Raw genomic sequence first — 14,987 nt, forward strand, 5'->3', positions numbered from 1 at the left:
ACCCATTTTCATCATCTATTCTCTTACCCAGGCTTCCCATCCTCAAGTTGCTCTTTCCTCCCTCCCCTTGGGAAATGGGAAATGAGGGAACCTTCACCTCTGCCTGGCCAAGTGTAACAGCACACTTGCTGCGTTCAGCAGGGGATGAGCTCCCTCCCTCTGCTTGGACAGCACAAGGACTCCACCCATAGCATTAGTCCTATAATCACAGAGTGACCTTGCTGGGCTGAACCACATCATGGGAAGGCTTGCAAACTGTTTGTAACTGCTTTTCCCTTCCTACAAACTCCACTGTCTTCTCTATCACCCCATGCTGTTCCCATGCTCGGTGGTTGGGGATGTACATCCAGTATAAGGGAGTGTCCTAGCATCCCACCAGCATCTAAAATGCTATTTTTTAATAAAGAGGTTTCGGTCAATGAAAAAACATCCTTCAGGTAGGATCTGGTGCCAAACTGAGTTGTTGGCAACCAGCCTGCAGCAGGGGGTTAGAACTGGATGAGCTTTGGGGGCTCTTCCAGCCGCACCATTCTATTGCTCTACGACCTTTGGGTTCCCTTCCAACCCAACCATTCAATGGTTCTGTGATCTTTGAGGTCCCTTCCAACCCAACTGTGCTATGGTTCTATGAATTTTATGCTATAAAAATTGCTACAGAGCTACAGTTTTGTGAGCTCAGAAAATGGGTTTCCATATCACTGTGGGTGGATGGGAACACATCAGTGGGACAAACAGTCTTAAGACCATAGAATCACGGAATCATTAAGGTTGGAAAAGACCACTAAGATCCCCAAGTCCAACCCCAGCCCATCCCCACCATGCTCAGTGACCATGTCCCCAGGTGCCACATCTACCCCAGTCTTCTTTCCAAAGAGCAGATCCAGCTCTGAGTAAAGGTGTGTACGCATGCACACCCTTACATGGGAATAAGTAGGCAAGAGAGTGGCAGGAACTGGAGGTTAAACACAACTCTCACCCAGCATTTATCCAAGCAAGGAAATTTCTGACTGCCTGTTCCCTAGGAGGGCAGAATATGAATATACTCCCCATGCAGGTAAATAGTCACAGCGATTTCACAAGGACTCGAATTCCTCCCATAGTGTGAATATGAGCTAAAAAAAGGGTAAGAGCGCTTGGTTTGATGGAGAACTGCTCTCCTTTGGCTGATCTTGCCAGGCTGCAGAGTTCATTTTTCCACTGACACATCTCTGATAAAGAGCATGTGGCACAGGGAGCCAAGTGATTGTGTTGTCATGGCAAAGCCGAGCGAAAGAAGAGCAAGATTTAACATCGAGGATGCTCGGAGGCTGGGAGGAAAATGGCCCACAGCCATAAGTCATGCAGCATAGCTGAGATGGGCTATGCATTTTTTGCCAAGTGCGGGCTGCTTGGTGACTGACATGAAATGGGCACAGGGTTTGGTCCAAGTCTTGGTGGGCACAATTCCACGTCGCAGAAACCAGCGGTACCAGTGACGCTACTGCTGACAGCCTCCACAGAGAGATGAGTTGTCAGATTGGCCCTGAGGTGACAAAAAATAACAATCTGGAGAATTTCACATCAAGAGACCTTCCTTCTATTGAGCAGAAAGAAGAGAGGGTGACCCTGAAAAGCACATGACTATGACAAGGTGTTTAATGTGCTCCGGAGCGGTTGGTTCCATAGCAATGCCTGCTGGGGATGGGGGGCTGAGATGGTTGCAAAGCAGGGGAGCCCTGCAGGGAGACCAAGGATGCACTGCACACCTCTTTCTGTGCAGCCACTGTGGGCTGTGATGCAGCACTGCCCTGTGAGCACAAAAGGAGTTCTGCCTCCACCACCGCCCATCCATCACCTTCTCACAAGCCTGGAAGCAAAAAGAAGGAGAAAAAAAAAAAAGGAATCACGGGAAAATAAAGAAGCACTGCAGCCAGCGAGCTGTCCTCCGTATTCCACAATTCTATAAATTTCGTTCTTCCCTTCCTCTTTAATCACCAGGCATATAAAACACGCTTGCAGGAGAATCATATTCTCCCCATTAAAGTTTCAGGGGAGAAATACCGGTCCCATCTGCCTGTTCAGCAAAGCAGGGCAGAGCAGGGCCGTTTTCCTTTTCTCCTCCCAATCTGCTTTATGGCAGGAATTGTCTCTTTTAGGGCTGGCCATTCATAGCAGTTTCTCATTGCAGGCTCCTCATAATTATATGTGTCCAGGGGATCCGCGTCATCCGTGCGCCTTTTGGATGGGCAGGAGAAGAAAGCATCCTTCCCATCTCCTAAGTGACCCCCAGGGTCTCCTCTGTGCTCTCCTAAGGCTGTCACAGACAAACGGCTCGGATGGTTATTGATAACCGTGCCCTCGGAACTCCTTCCTTGTGCAGAAGGACACGGCCCTGTTTTTGCCACGGAGCCTCATCCTTATGCAGCGGCACTCAAAATACTGAGGACTGAAGCTGGCTGCAGATTTATGCTCCTGCTCTGCTGCTGTTAAGGTTGCCCAGCTCTGTGCGTAAATCTGAGCGTGCCGTGCTTAGGGCAGTGTGCATTTCCAAGAAGCAGCAGAAGGGATGGGCTGCCAATCACTGCACATCACTGCAAGGCGCTGCCAATCACTGCACATCTCTGCCAATCACTGCACATCACTGCAAGGCACTGCCAAGTACTGCAAGCCAATGCCAAACTCAGGCTGTTTTGTTTTTTTGCTGGGCGAGAGCAGCCACAGAGGGATGTGTGTTCTCCTTCCTGATGGCTTGGCCACAAAAGCAGCTCTTTTTTGTTTATTTTTGGGGCAAGAAGATGTTTGGCTTGACGTTGGTTCAGGTTTTTATTTTTAAAGCGTCATATGAGAAATGCAGCAAGAGGAAACCACACTCTGTTCCTTAAAATAAATGGAAGGAAAGACAGTGCTGTGCAAATATTCTCTGATGCACGCAATTGGTGTGCATGCCACAGAAGATGTTGCACTGGGTCATATGTTTTCCTATGCACCATGCTTCCATAAGGCTTGGTGGGGTGCTGGGGCTTGCAAAGTGCTGTAGCTTGCAACATGCAGGAGCTCCATGGTGATGCCCTCTGCAAGGGGGAGAGCACCCCTCTGTTCCCCAGGAATGCCAGCAATGCTCCCAACGCCTGGCACTGGCCTCAGGGCGGGCTTAGCAAACAGAGGCAGTGGTCAGGACTTGCTGTGAGTGCAACTGCAAACATTGCTGAAGTGCCAGCTTGGGTGAGGAAAGCCCCGGCTCCTGTTTGATGCTGGTGTGCTGCTTTGAAGTGCATTGCTGGTGAGGTGCTGGGTCCCTCCCTGCCCATGAGACTAATGGAGATAGGTGCATACACATGAAAACGCAAGGTAAGAAAAAAGAAAAATACACAACATGAAATGCAGGGTATTTGGGAACGTTTTGATGGGTTTCATGGGGCAAATGGGGAGAATAAATCATTGTGCTAATGGGGGGCATTTGTGGAACAACATAATGTGTATTAGGAATGGCAGAGATGAGAGGGTGGATGAGTGGATGAAGAGGTAGACTTCCAGGTGTCTTGTTTTACTGTGGCCTTTTAACTCCCTTTAGAGAACAACACGTTTAAGCAGAGACTGACATATCTGAGCAGTGAAATGCAAAACGCAGGTAGAGAAATGATAGGGAAACAGAAACATAGAATGGTTGGATTGGAAGGGACCTTGAAGGTCACAGAATCATAGCATGGCTGGGTTGGAAAGGACCTTGAAGATCACAGAGCCATAGAATGGTTGGGCTGGAAAGGACCTTGAAGATCACAGAGCCATAGAATGGTTGGGCTGGAAAGGACCTTGAAGATCACAGAGCCATAGAATGGTTGGGCTGGAAAGGACCTTGAAGATCACAGAGCCATAGAATGGTTGGGTTGGAAGGGGCCCCATAGCCCTCCACCTGCTCAGGCTGCCAAGCCCCATCCATGGCCTTGGACACCTCCCAGGATGGTGCTGTGTCCCCAGCCCACCTCTTGTGCTCTCCCTGTAAGCCAGGAGCTGTCAGTAAATCCCATGCCAACATCTTCATGGTGCAGCTTGCACACCTGGACCTGCTCACTTTTGATCTGGCTGGAAAACTATTCTGCATATAACTGGAACTTGTCTCTACAGTGCTGCAGACCCAGAGTAGCATCACTGAAACCCCTGGATTCAGTGCATGGTCACACCAGTTGAAGTAAGAACACGTTTACCCCAGAAAAGCCCAACCAAAGCGTAAAATTCATCTGTTGAGCCCCAGCAGCCAAGTGCTGGCTGCAGGCAGTGCCCTTTAATCCAAACTCTCCTCTGGACTTCTCCTTTGAGTCCAGGCACGTGAGCAGCTCCAGTGTCCCTGGGAAATGTTTCCTTGTAAAGCCTTTGTGAACTCGTTGCATGCGTTTATGCCACAGTTATCACGCGTGTAATTTAGGCTGACATCGTAATGACAGCACGGCGAGTTCAAAATGGAGCAGTAAATATAGTTGTTAGGGGGAAAAAAACAAAAAGATCCCTGCCCATCGTCCCGAATGCCTCCTCACGTCATGGGAGGGTACAGATGGAGTCCAAACACCATCAGCAATTCTGGGTCCCAGCTGGAAGCTGCCTGGAGTCCAGGGCAGCCAAAGCAAACAGGCAAGAGCAGCTCTCTTTGTGGGGCAGAGCTCTCTTTGCAGATCAGAGCTTTTTCTCCTGATTTCCTTTCTTTCTGGGGGAGAGCGCCCTGCACCACCCCATCTCCTGGAACCATCTGAACAGTTAACCCTACTGACTGCCTGCTATTTCTCCATGTGCTCAAGCTGTCTAACAGGAGATCTTTTCTTCTGCTTTTTCCAGGTTAAACCCTGTGTTTCCCACTGGCTGTGGCTGCATTCACCATTCTGGGCCCTGCTAACACACACACATCTGCAGGACCGGGACAATTAATTCAGCTGCCTTTCAGCTTTCCAGCAGGTTGGTACGGAAACCAGGGGCTCTGCTTGCAGGAGGAGCTAAGACACAAATAAGGTCTGAATGTGACCCCTGATCTGTAGTTAAATTGCTCCATACCTTGAGAGATGGATCATATTGTCCCCTGCAGACAGGAAGCTGTCTTTGGATATGCAGTGCCTGGCCACACGGTGAGGTTATGCTCATCTGTTACCTCTGGTCTTTAGAGAGCTCATTAGCTGCTGGGTTCACATAGCAGAAGACTGGATGAAAGCACTGTTCCTTCCCCAGCTGTCCTTGCGGCGGATTCATGTTTGCTTTGCAAAACATTCAGCTCTTGGGCTGGGGATCTGTGTGCCTCAGAGATTCACGTGGGCAGGAAGAGTGATGCAGAAAAGTCTGGCTTTGCAAGAAAATGGTCGTAGAATCACAAAATGGTTGGGTTGGAAGGGACCTTGAAGATCACGGAGCCGTAAAATGGTTTGGTTAGAAGTCACCTTGAAGATCACACAGCCATAGCATGGTTTGGCTAGAAGTGACCTTGAAGATGACAGAATCATAGAATGGTTAGATTGGAAGGGACCTTGAAGATCACAGAGCCATAGAATGGTTGGATTGGAAGGGACTGCGTGTGACTAGGAGGACACTCGTATGGGTAGAAACTGGGTGGATTTCATCCCAAAGATGTTCTCTCCTTTTTGCTTTGGGGTTTGCCATTGGCATTTCTTTTGGAAAGGTGATAGTATGACAGGGTGGCCTGGGAAATATCCACAAGGCTAGGACCACATCAACAAAACCATCATGCTTAAGAGTTAAGTTAGAGGTGGTGCTGTAACAGTCAAACTGACCCAAATTATCCTGGGTTAAATTACCATGGGGAGACACTGGCATCTTTTAGGGGGTCAGCTGTGTGGGGCTGGGTGCCTTCTGCAGTCCACGATTCTATGGAATTTTTGCCCCATGGTGGGGTTGGCCATGGGAGCATAGGCTGAAGCCAGGACCCTCTTTCAGGTTATGGCTTTAAATTGTACCAGGGGAGGTTCAAGTCAGATATTAGGAGCAATTTCTTCTCCAGGGTCATCAGGCACTGGCACAGGTTGCACAGGAAGATGGTGGATTCCTCATCCGTGGAGGTGTTCCACAACTGTGGAGATGCGGCACTGAGGGATGTGGGCACAGTGGGGTGGGTTGGAGTTGGGCTTTGGGATCTCGGGATCCTTCTCCAACCTTCACGATTCCGTGATTCTGTGATTCTGCTCCTGACGCAGAGAACCGAGCAGAGTTCCTGCAGGCTGCATTGCTGCTCTGCAGAGTCACCTTGCAGAAACGAATCTGCAAAGCCACTTCTGCTCCCCGCTGCGTGTCCCTGTGGGAGCTGCTCTGCACTGGCCGTACCGGAACATCCGTATGCTTAGAGCTAAGGGCTTTGACAGCAATTAGAAATGAAGCAGGAAAAATCATGTTTTCGGAGGAAAATCCCCCCCCCGTGTAGGCGAGGCCGTCAGTCCCCGTGTTGGAGCCTGCCCATACCTGCTGCCAGCCGGCCCCATCCTGCTCCAGCACCGCTGCAGCTCCGCTCCTCGCTGCGTTCCTGCACCCCACGCCCAGCACCAAAATAGCGATCCCCCCCCCTCCTCCCCACCCTCCCGTGACTCAGGCGGCCAGCAGCACCACGCACATCTGCTTCTCATTCCGTGTGCTCCGACCCTTTTATTTATACTCCCCGAGCCCTTCCTTTGGCATTTCTCTCTCGGGATGGAGAAGAAAACAGGGAGCGGCTCCAAGGCTTCCCTCTCCTTTCCCCAGCTTCTTTGGGACCCCCGGCTGGACCCTCCCAGCTCCATGGGGGTATTTATTGCACAGTAAGGCTGTGCCCGGCGCCTTGCCCGGTCCATTGCAATCTGTCCACCCGGAAGGCCAGCAGCCAAACCAGTTTTCCGTGGTTGAGTCGGGCACATTTTCCGCCGTGTTTTTTGTCAGGAAGCAAACCCACCCAATGTGTGCGCCGCTCAATGGGAGCCTTTTTGTGTGTGGGTTTTTTTTTTTTTTTTTATTTTTATTTTATTTTTTTTTATGTGAAAGAAGTGAATGAGTTTGAAGCATTCCCATAAATGCAGTGACCTCAGCCTGGTCAGAACATGGCTACGTTAGGTGCCCTCCACCTTTTCTCCTTCCTAAGTTTATTTTATCAGTGGGATTTTCTGTGTAGCTCCGTGAGATTGGTTCAGGATTTGTGTGGGGGAGTGACATCTTTCCTCAGACACTGGGGCTGTGGATGCTGGTTTTGTGCCTGGGATTTCTAAGGACCCCACCCTGTGCTTGGGAGGAGGGAGAGGAGGAAGCTGGAGGAAGGCTCTGCTCCCACCCAGCCCAGCAGTCCTTCCCCAGGCATGGGAACCACAAGGACACTTCTCAGCCTGAGTGCCCAAGGGGAAAAATGCCCTCTCTGCAAATTTATGTAAATGAATTACCAGCATTGTCTTGCTTCCTACCCACCTCCAAACTATCCAAATGAGATAAAATCACCTTTAATTTGCTGGCATCCTGTGAAGTTATTGCTTTCCTGAGTGCTTTGCTTAACAGAACCACATCACGAGAGGACCGGGAGGGGAAAACAAAGGAAAATGAGTCCATTTACACCAGCGGGAGCTGTGCGTTGTTTTAGAAGCATAGCATCACAGAATGATGAAGGTTGGAAATAACCTCTAAGATCACTAAGTTTAACCTCAGCCCATCCCCGCTGTGCCCACTGACCATGTGTAGGCACAACATCTGCCCTTTCCAATCCTTGTTAACACGGGGAGTCACAGCAGTGTTCCTCCTATCTTCCAATTCTAGTTCTCTTGCTCTCTTGCTGATGATGCCTGAACTGGAGAGGATAGACCCAAGTGTCTGGGGAGAAGTGAGGATACCTCTGCAAACAATTGTCAGGGTGGTCCGGTGTCTTGGTTTTGATATCTTCTGCACTCAGAGCGTGATCTGGTGGTTAGTGATTAACGTAGACTGACATGAAGATGCATTTCTTCATGTGACAACCTTTTCGTGCTAATTCTTCTTCCAAACAAAAATGAAAATGACCAAGACTGCAACAGACATTTAATTTCTCTTACTGTTTTCATCATGGAATCACTAAGGTTGGAGAAGACCTCTAAGATCCCCAAGTCTAACCACAGCCCATCCCCACCGTGCCCACTGACCATGTCTCATTTTAGGATATCTTAAGGAGATACCTTTGTGTCTCCTCCTTCCGAGAGACTTCAGGGAGTCCTTCAGGGACTGTTTATGATCATACACTCACCTTGGAGAGCACATCAGATTTGCTTTCGTTTATGGGCAGTTTAAAAGGAGATCTTCTACGGAGCTGGCACATCTGGTTAACATGGTGAATCCCAGCATGCTGTAATGAATCAATTTGTTTCAGACAACAGCCATAATTAGCACGGAGCTGATGCTCAGGCTAGGGGATGCAAAGCTGCATCTTCAGTCCTTGGCCACAACCTCCAGACCTGTGGCACCTGGTCCTGTGCCAGGGAGTCCAAGGACGGGACTGGAACAATCACAGCTCCTGGGTGAAGTCAGTCCCCAAAGCGTCGTATGGAAGGGAGGGCACTCCCTGCACAGTCCCGTTTTGGAGGTGTAGGTGCCAACACTCAGCAGTATGAAGCAATGCAGCATAACCTTTTCTCCACACAGCAGATCCAGTGTGTGTCTGGAAAGATGTTGGCTGTGGGAGGATGTGGAGGAAGCACAATGGGGAGGGACTCGTTGCACAAAGTTCCTGGGGGAAGGGTGTGCAAGAGGAGCATGTGATGGTTATGAAAGGTGGAGAGGGTGGGGATTGAGGAGGAAGGAGACAGAAGAAGTAAGGGAGAGGGAAGCAGAATTAAATCCCAGAGGATGTGGAAGGGTTTAAAGGTAATGCAGAGACAAAATGGAGGCAGGTGATGGTGGAGGTGTGAGTGAGGCAATGGGGAGGAGGACACTATGGGGAGGCAGGGTTGTTTGGGTGTTACCGATTGGAAAACCCTTGCTCATGTCCTGCTGTCTGTGTTCTGTCCCGTCCTAGGGCACTAAATGAGAATATGGCCAATAGCATTGAAGATCTTATTGGGATCCCATTCCCAAACCACAGCAGCGAGGTCCTGTGTGGTCTAAACGAACAGCGACATGATGGTCTCCTCTGCGATGTCATCCTCATCGTCCAGGACCAGGAGTACCGGACCCACCGCTCTGTCCTTGCTGCCTGCAGCAAGTACTTCAAAAAACTCTTCACTACCGGCACTTTAACTGACCAGCCCTATGTTTACGAGATTGACTTTGTCAAGCCTGAAGCACTTTCTGCCATCCTCGAGTTTGCCTACACCTCAACCCTCACCATCACCACCTCCAACGTCAAGCACATCCTCAGTGCTGCCAAGATGCTGGAGATCCAGTGCATCATTAACGTCTGCCTGGAAATCATGCAGCCCAGCAGAGGGGAGGAGGAGGAAGACGACAAAGAAGACGAAGATGACGACGAAGACGAAGATGAAGATGAGGAGGAGGAGGAGGAGGAAGAAGTGGAAGATTTTGTCAATCAGGAGAACCTGACTGATGGCCCAGAAGTAAGCTGTCACCAAAGTCCTTCCAAGTCTGATCTTACTGAAGAAGCGTTTACCGAAGCACCTAAAGACTTTCCAAATCACTACCCGGCCAACAACTCCTCTGGGCACTTGGGCGTGATACGAGACTTTTCCATCGAGTCCTTGCTGAGGGAAAACTTGTACCCCAAGGCAAACATCCCTGAAAGGAGGCCAGCCCTCTCTCCTTTTGCCCCTCCCTTCTTCCCCCATCTGTGGAATGGTGATTTTAGCAGCTTTCCCCAACTCGAAGAGCCGCAGATAGACAATGGCCCCTTGGATCTGGTGATCAAAAAGAGGAAGATCAAGGAAGAGGAGGAGAAGGAAGAGCTGCCTCCGCCTCCTTTCCCTAATGACTTCTTCAAGGACATGTTTACCAACACCCCAGCAGCTCCCTTAGGGCACATTAAGGCAGAGACCGACTACAGCGCTTATCTCAATTTCCTCAACGCTACCCAATTCGCAGGAGTTTTTCCTCCATGGCCCCTGGAGGAAGAGAGGAAAATAAAGCCCAAGGCATCCCAGCAATGTCCCATCTGCAACAAAGTCATCATGGGGGCTGGGAAGCTGCCCCGGCACATGAGGACCCACACAGGGGAGAAGCCGTACATGTGCAGTATCTGTGACGTCCGCTTTACCAGGTGTGCACCCGGCGTGCTGGGGGGTGGGGGAGGCTGGCTCCGGAGCTGTTTGTCCCTTTTGTCCCCAGAAACATAGCAGAGAGAGCAGGGCCTGGTCCCCGACCCTTTGAGAAAGTGGGAGGGAGAAGAGGGAAAGAAAGAAAATGAACTCACCCATTTTGGTGAGCTGTAGATCATAGCTGCTCATCGGACAGAACTTAAGGAACCAATGGGATATTTTCAATCTCATCGTCATTTAGCACAATGGGAAAAGAGGGAGCTGGAAAACAGATGGCAGCCTGTGGCCAGAGAGCCAAGAGAGCTTCATCCCTACCACGCTGGGAGATGCGTTGAGTGGGAAGGGCACTGAGTGGAGGGAAGTCATTAGTTTGGGTTTGTGCATCATTTTGGCGTTGCTGTAGGCACCAATCAAATTACGCCTGTTTGATTATGACTGTGCTGTGCTTTCTGAGGCTGGAGCAGTCCTAACGATTGCATTTTGGTTTGCAAGGGTTGGATTCATTGCCTCTGCCATCGGCACCCCCTGACATCTCTGCATCAGCCTACATGGCTTGGGTACCTCACGTTGGGTGAGACCAGGCCTAAAGCCATGCTGCCCACAGATAGGCACCACTGCACCTCTCTGCACCCCAGCAGAGCCCTCAGAAGTGAAAAAGTAGAGCAGGCTCCAATAGAACTATGCACATGTCATGCTGCAGCTTGCTCTGAAAGTCTGGGCACATTTAACTGTAGAGCAAAGACAAATAGATTCCTGGACCTGCTCTTGCTGGATATAATTAATATCTAATGAGTACAATCTTTACCATAATAATAATAATAAAGCTTTCTGACAGGGGGATGGTGCTTCAGCTCCCGGCTGTGAGCTCCATTAGGCTGAGCCAGAGGACAATAATACAGTGGGCAAAGCAGAGATGGTGACAATGGCTGGGTCCCCGGGGTGCTTCATGTTCAGCCTCTTTTCTTCTCTCCGCTCTGTGATAACATTTGAGCAGAATTTATGTAGATGATGAGCAAAACTATGTTTCCACGCTCCCAAAAATAAGTTTCCGTGCTCCTTTCCATCTACGTGGCAGCTTCTGTGTTACGATGCATTGCCACCATTCCCATAACGGGGATAATCTGGAGGCTGTAGTGTACAGCTCCCCAAATCTGATAGGAATGACAGCTGTATCATTGGCTTTGGCTGGGGAAACTGAGGCACAGAGTGATGTTAGCACTGCGAAAATGTCTAGGAAGGCTCAGAGGAGAGCTTGGGTATCCTGACCTCTGGTCCAAGCTGTGATAGAAGGGCTGGGTCAGCAACATGGAGGAGGAGTACTGTGGGTTGGTTTTCTGGATGAATCCCTCCTGTGCATCCTTTCTGCACTTGTGGAACTGTGCAGGAGCAGAATTATATAGAGAGATACAGAGAATGAGTTTTTCGGCTGGGGCTCCCCCAAACACCCCACTGGACGCAATCACCATCACTTTGTGGGTTTTCACATTTAGGATCTGCCTCTTTCACTCCCCTCTCCCAGGGCCATCTGCCCTCAGGACTTCATTTAATAGCTCGTTAATTGTTTCAACAAAGACTGATCAGGTTCTGGTCTGCTGTGGTGCACTGCTGAAGCCCTATAGAGAACGCTGCAAAAAGTTCAGCTTTCCTACCTGGACAGCCCCAGAGGGCTCAAGGAGAAACTATTGCAGCCAGAAAGGTTAATGTTATTTGTTCACATTATTCGTGTTGTGACAGCTTGCAGAGCCTTCATCGCTCTCCTAATGCAATTGCACTGAGGATGTTCACACAGAGAGGGTGTGTTTCTCCCTCTGCTTTAACCAGCATCCTCCATTGCACCCCACAGCTGCCCCAAATGCAGCACCCAGCCCAGAAGAGCACCCACCATGGTCACCCTGTATGCAGGATTTACAGCCCTGGCATGCCGTGTGTTTATAGGAACAGCAATCCTGTGAGGTTAAACATGGCATACATGGGTTTAAATTCTATTATAGGTGAAGCTGGGAGCTCTGCTTTTCATTACTGTTTTCCAACACTTCCCATTGTGTGACCCGGTGTCCATCTGCCTGCAGCTCCACTGAATGTTATCCATTTGGGCTGCAATTTTCTGTGCCGCTTTGTCTGCTTCTGAGAACTGATTTCAGCACTTTGGGAGACTGAGGGGAAATGCGGCTTCACTAAGATCTCAGAATAATGCCATCTTTGACAGTTTCTCATTTGGCTCTTGAGTTCTGGCCCCACGGAGCACCGAAGATGCTTCTTTCTGCCTTCCAAAGTGCTGCACGAGCTGCAAACCTTGGGAAAGCACTGGGGCTGCTCCTTACAGGTGATGACCAAGTGGCTCTGTTGCTGGGGACACCTCTTTGCATCCTTCATGGAGTGCTTATATCTCTGCCTAGAGGCTTTCAGGCCCCTCTAGGTGGGACTTTTATGCCTGCAGAAGCCACGGAATCCTGCCTAGAGTAGTCCCAGATGTGATGTATGGGGCCATGGACTCAGCTTGCGCTTCCATTGCCCTCCTACATCCATCCCCACCACCCAGGTGATTTCAGCAGCACTACTGAGGCAAGCAGGAGCCCCCAGAAGAGATGCACATCCCCGTGAGCAGAGCTTCAAGATCACGGGCTCTATGTCCCCTAAGCACAGCTGGGTGAAAGACACAAGCATGGGTACAAGTGCTGGGTCTGCTCTGTCCTGTGCATGGAGCAGCATCAGCTTTCATGTAGACGCCAGGGCTGGATCATCTCACCAAAGGCAGCAGAATGGCAGGAATGAGTATGTAGGCAGCAGAATGTGGGTTCTGAGAGCTCAGCCTGCCAGCATCAATATATTTGGGCTTGTTTTTTCCTCTGTTGTCATCCTTTTATCCTTTATGTACTGATGACATTGCTCCATCTACTCTCCTCACTCCTCCCAGTGTCTTGGAAGGATCGGACTGAAAGCATTCCCAAAATCAATGGAATTCTCCCACTTTGCTATTCCATGTAGAAACCCCTCTTGTGTGTTGTGGCTCAATTCACGTGCAGCCAGCTTCTCTTATTACAACTGCGTGCCTCAGCTGTCACAAAATAAAGGAAAAAAAAATAGCTTCTGGGCTGCCAGCTTGGGAAAATATTCTGGTAGCTCTCCGTTGTTGCTTCCCACCTTAAAAATCAGGTGAGCTGTATAGATGGATGCCATGGGGATGGGTGCTGCAGCATCCCCTGCATCTGAACCTTTTGTGAGCAGGTGCCGTCGCGCAGAGCAGCGCGGTGCTGCCAGCCTCCGGCTACAAACCCGGGCTGCGGAGACACCTAGCGGCCAGATGTGGTCATCTACGCATGGAATTTATTCTGGGTAGTTTCTGTGCGTGTTGAAGGGTCTGCTAGGAAAAGTGTTGGATGCTTCGTTCCCGGAGACACCCAAGTTTGTTCTGGACAGGGCTGATGGAGCTGCGGGTGTTATGGTTCATTGCAGGGCAGCGGGATCGGGTGACCTTTAAAGGTCCTTTTCAACGCTGTGATCCTACGGTTCTGTGACCTTAATGATCATCCACAGAATCATGGAAAGGTTGGCTTGGAAAGGTCATTAAAGATTCCTTAGAAGCATAAAACCAAAGAAATGGTTTGGGTTGAAGGGGACCTTGTCACTGTTCATTACAGGGAGTCTGATGCGATGACCTTTAAGGGCCCCTTCCAACTCAAGCAATTCTATGATTCTACAATTTTTTGCCATTTGTTTAGGGTGGGTTTATCAGATTTTTCCCAACCTGAGCCATTTCGGGTTGGTCTGCAGAATGCTGCGGTGCAGGGATGAGGCCGAATTCTCTTCTTTTGCAGGCAGGACAAGCTCAAAATCCACATGCGGAAGCACACGGGAGAGCGGCCCTACCTGTGCATCCACTGCAACGCCAAATTCGTCCACAACTACGACCTGAAGAACCACATGCGTATCCACACGGGCATCCGGCCCTACCAGTGTGAGTTCTGCTACAAGAGCTTCACCCGCTCCGATCACCTCCACCGCCACGTCAAGCGGCAGAGCTGCCGGATGGCGCGGCCGCGCCGGGGCCGCAAGCCAGCAGCATGGCGGGCGGCGGGCTTGCTCTTCGGTCCCAGCGGCCCACCGGTGGAGAAGGCCTTCATGGTGCCGCCGGCTCTGGAGGAAGTAGGCGGCCTTCCCGTGTGCCTTCCCGGCCCCAGCCCCGAGCACTTTCTGAGCGGGACGAAGGCGGCGTTCAGCCTGCAGGAGCTGGAGGACACCCAGAGGAAGCTGCTGCGGCAAGCACAGCTGGACATGGAGCGGAACGCGGGCATCTTCGCCTTCGCCCTCAGCCACAGCGACAACTTGGCGGCTCAACCCTTCTTCCCGCTGGCCGACCCCTGGGGCACGGGGTTCAACGGCCTGGCGGGGCTGGGCCACGTGACACCCATGTCTGAGGCCACCAACTAGCCCGTGGTGGGGCCGCTGCCTTCCTCCCCGCCAGACTCCGCCGTGCGCTCGGGGTTGGGTCACCCGATGTTGGTGGCTCCGTCCAAGGCTGCTGTTGTGCTCAACGCTCCCAAAATGTCACTTGCCTTAGCATGGGGCATGGCCATCCCAGGGACTCTCTGCCTGGGGGACACTGGGCACCCATGAGCTGTCCAGACTTGGGTTTGGTATGTTACATTCCTTGGCCATTTGGGTCAAAAGGACTTTTGGGAGTTGATGGTTGGTTTTTTTTGTTGTTGTCTCTTTTTTTGTGTGTGAGGGCTTTTTGTTTTTTGTTCTTTTTTGTAGTTAATTCCTAACTCTGGCAACAAAACTAGTTCTGAAGGGGATCCTGGTTGGTTAGTCCTAAACCATCCAAAAAAAAAA

General features: G+C 50.6%; 1 protein-coding gene across 2 annotated transcripts in view; it reads left to right on the forward strand.

Annotated features, from left to right (window-relative positions):
* ZBTB7C (zinc finger and BTB domain containing 7C) overlaps positions 1–14,987 on the forward strand; it is a 29,031-nt gene extending 14,044 nt beyond the window's left edge. For both annotated transcript variants that reach the window (XM_010725151.3, XM_010725150.3), the window contains exons 2-4: positions 4,804–4,920; positions 8,963–10,156; positions 13,970–14,987. In XM_010725151.3, the coding sequence (XP_010723453.1) occupies positions 8,979–10,156; positions 13,970–14,582 (1,791 nt within the window). In that variant the 5' untranslated portion in view covers positions 4,804–4,920; positions 8,963–8,978 and the 3' untranslated portion in view covers positions 14,583–14,987. The remainder of the gene's footprint in view (positions 1–4,803; positions 4,921–8,962; positions 10,157–13,969) is intronic.

This window comes from Meleagris gallopavo, chromosome Z (genome assembly GCF_000146605.3).
Source record: "Meleagris gallopavo isolate NT-WF06-2002-E0010 breed Aviagen turkey brand Nicholas breeding stock chromosome Z, Turkey_5.1, whole genome shotgun sequence".
Classification (NCBI taxonomy): domain Eukaryota; kingdom Metazoa; phylum Chordata; class Aves; order Galliformes; family Phasianidae; genus Meleagris; species Meleagris gallopavo.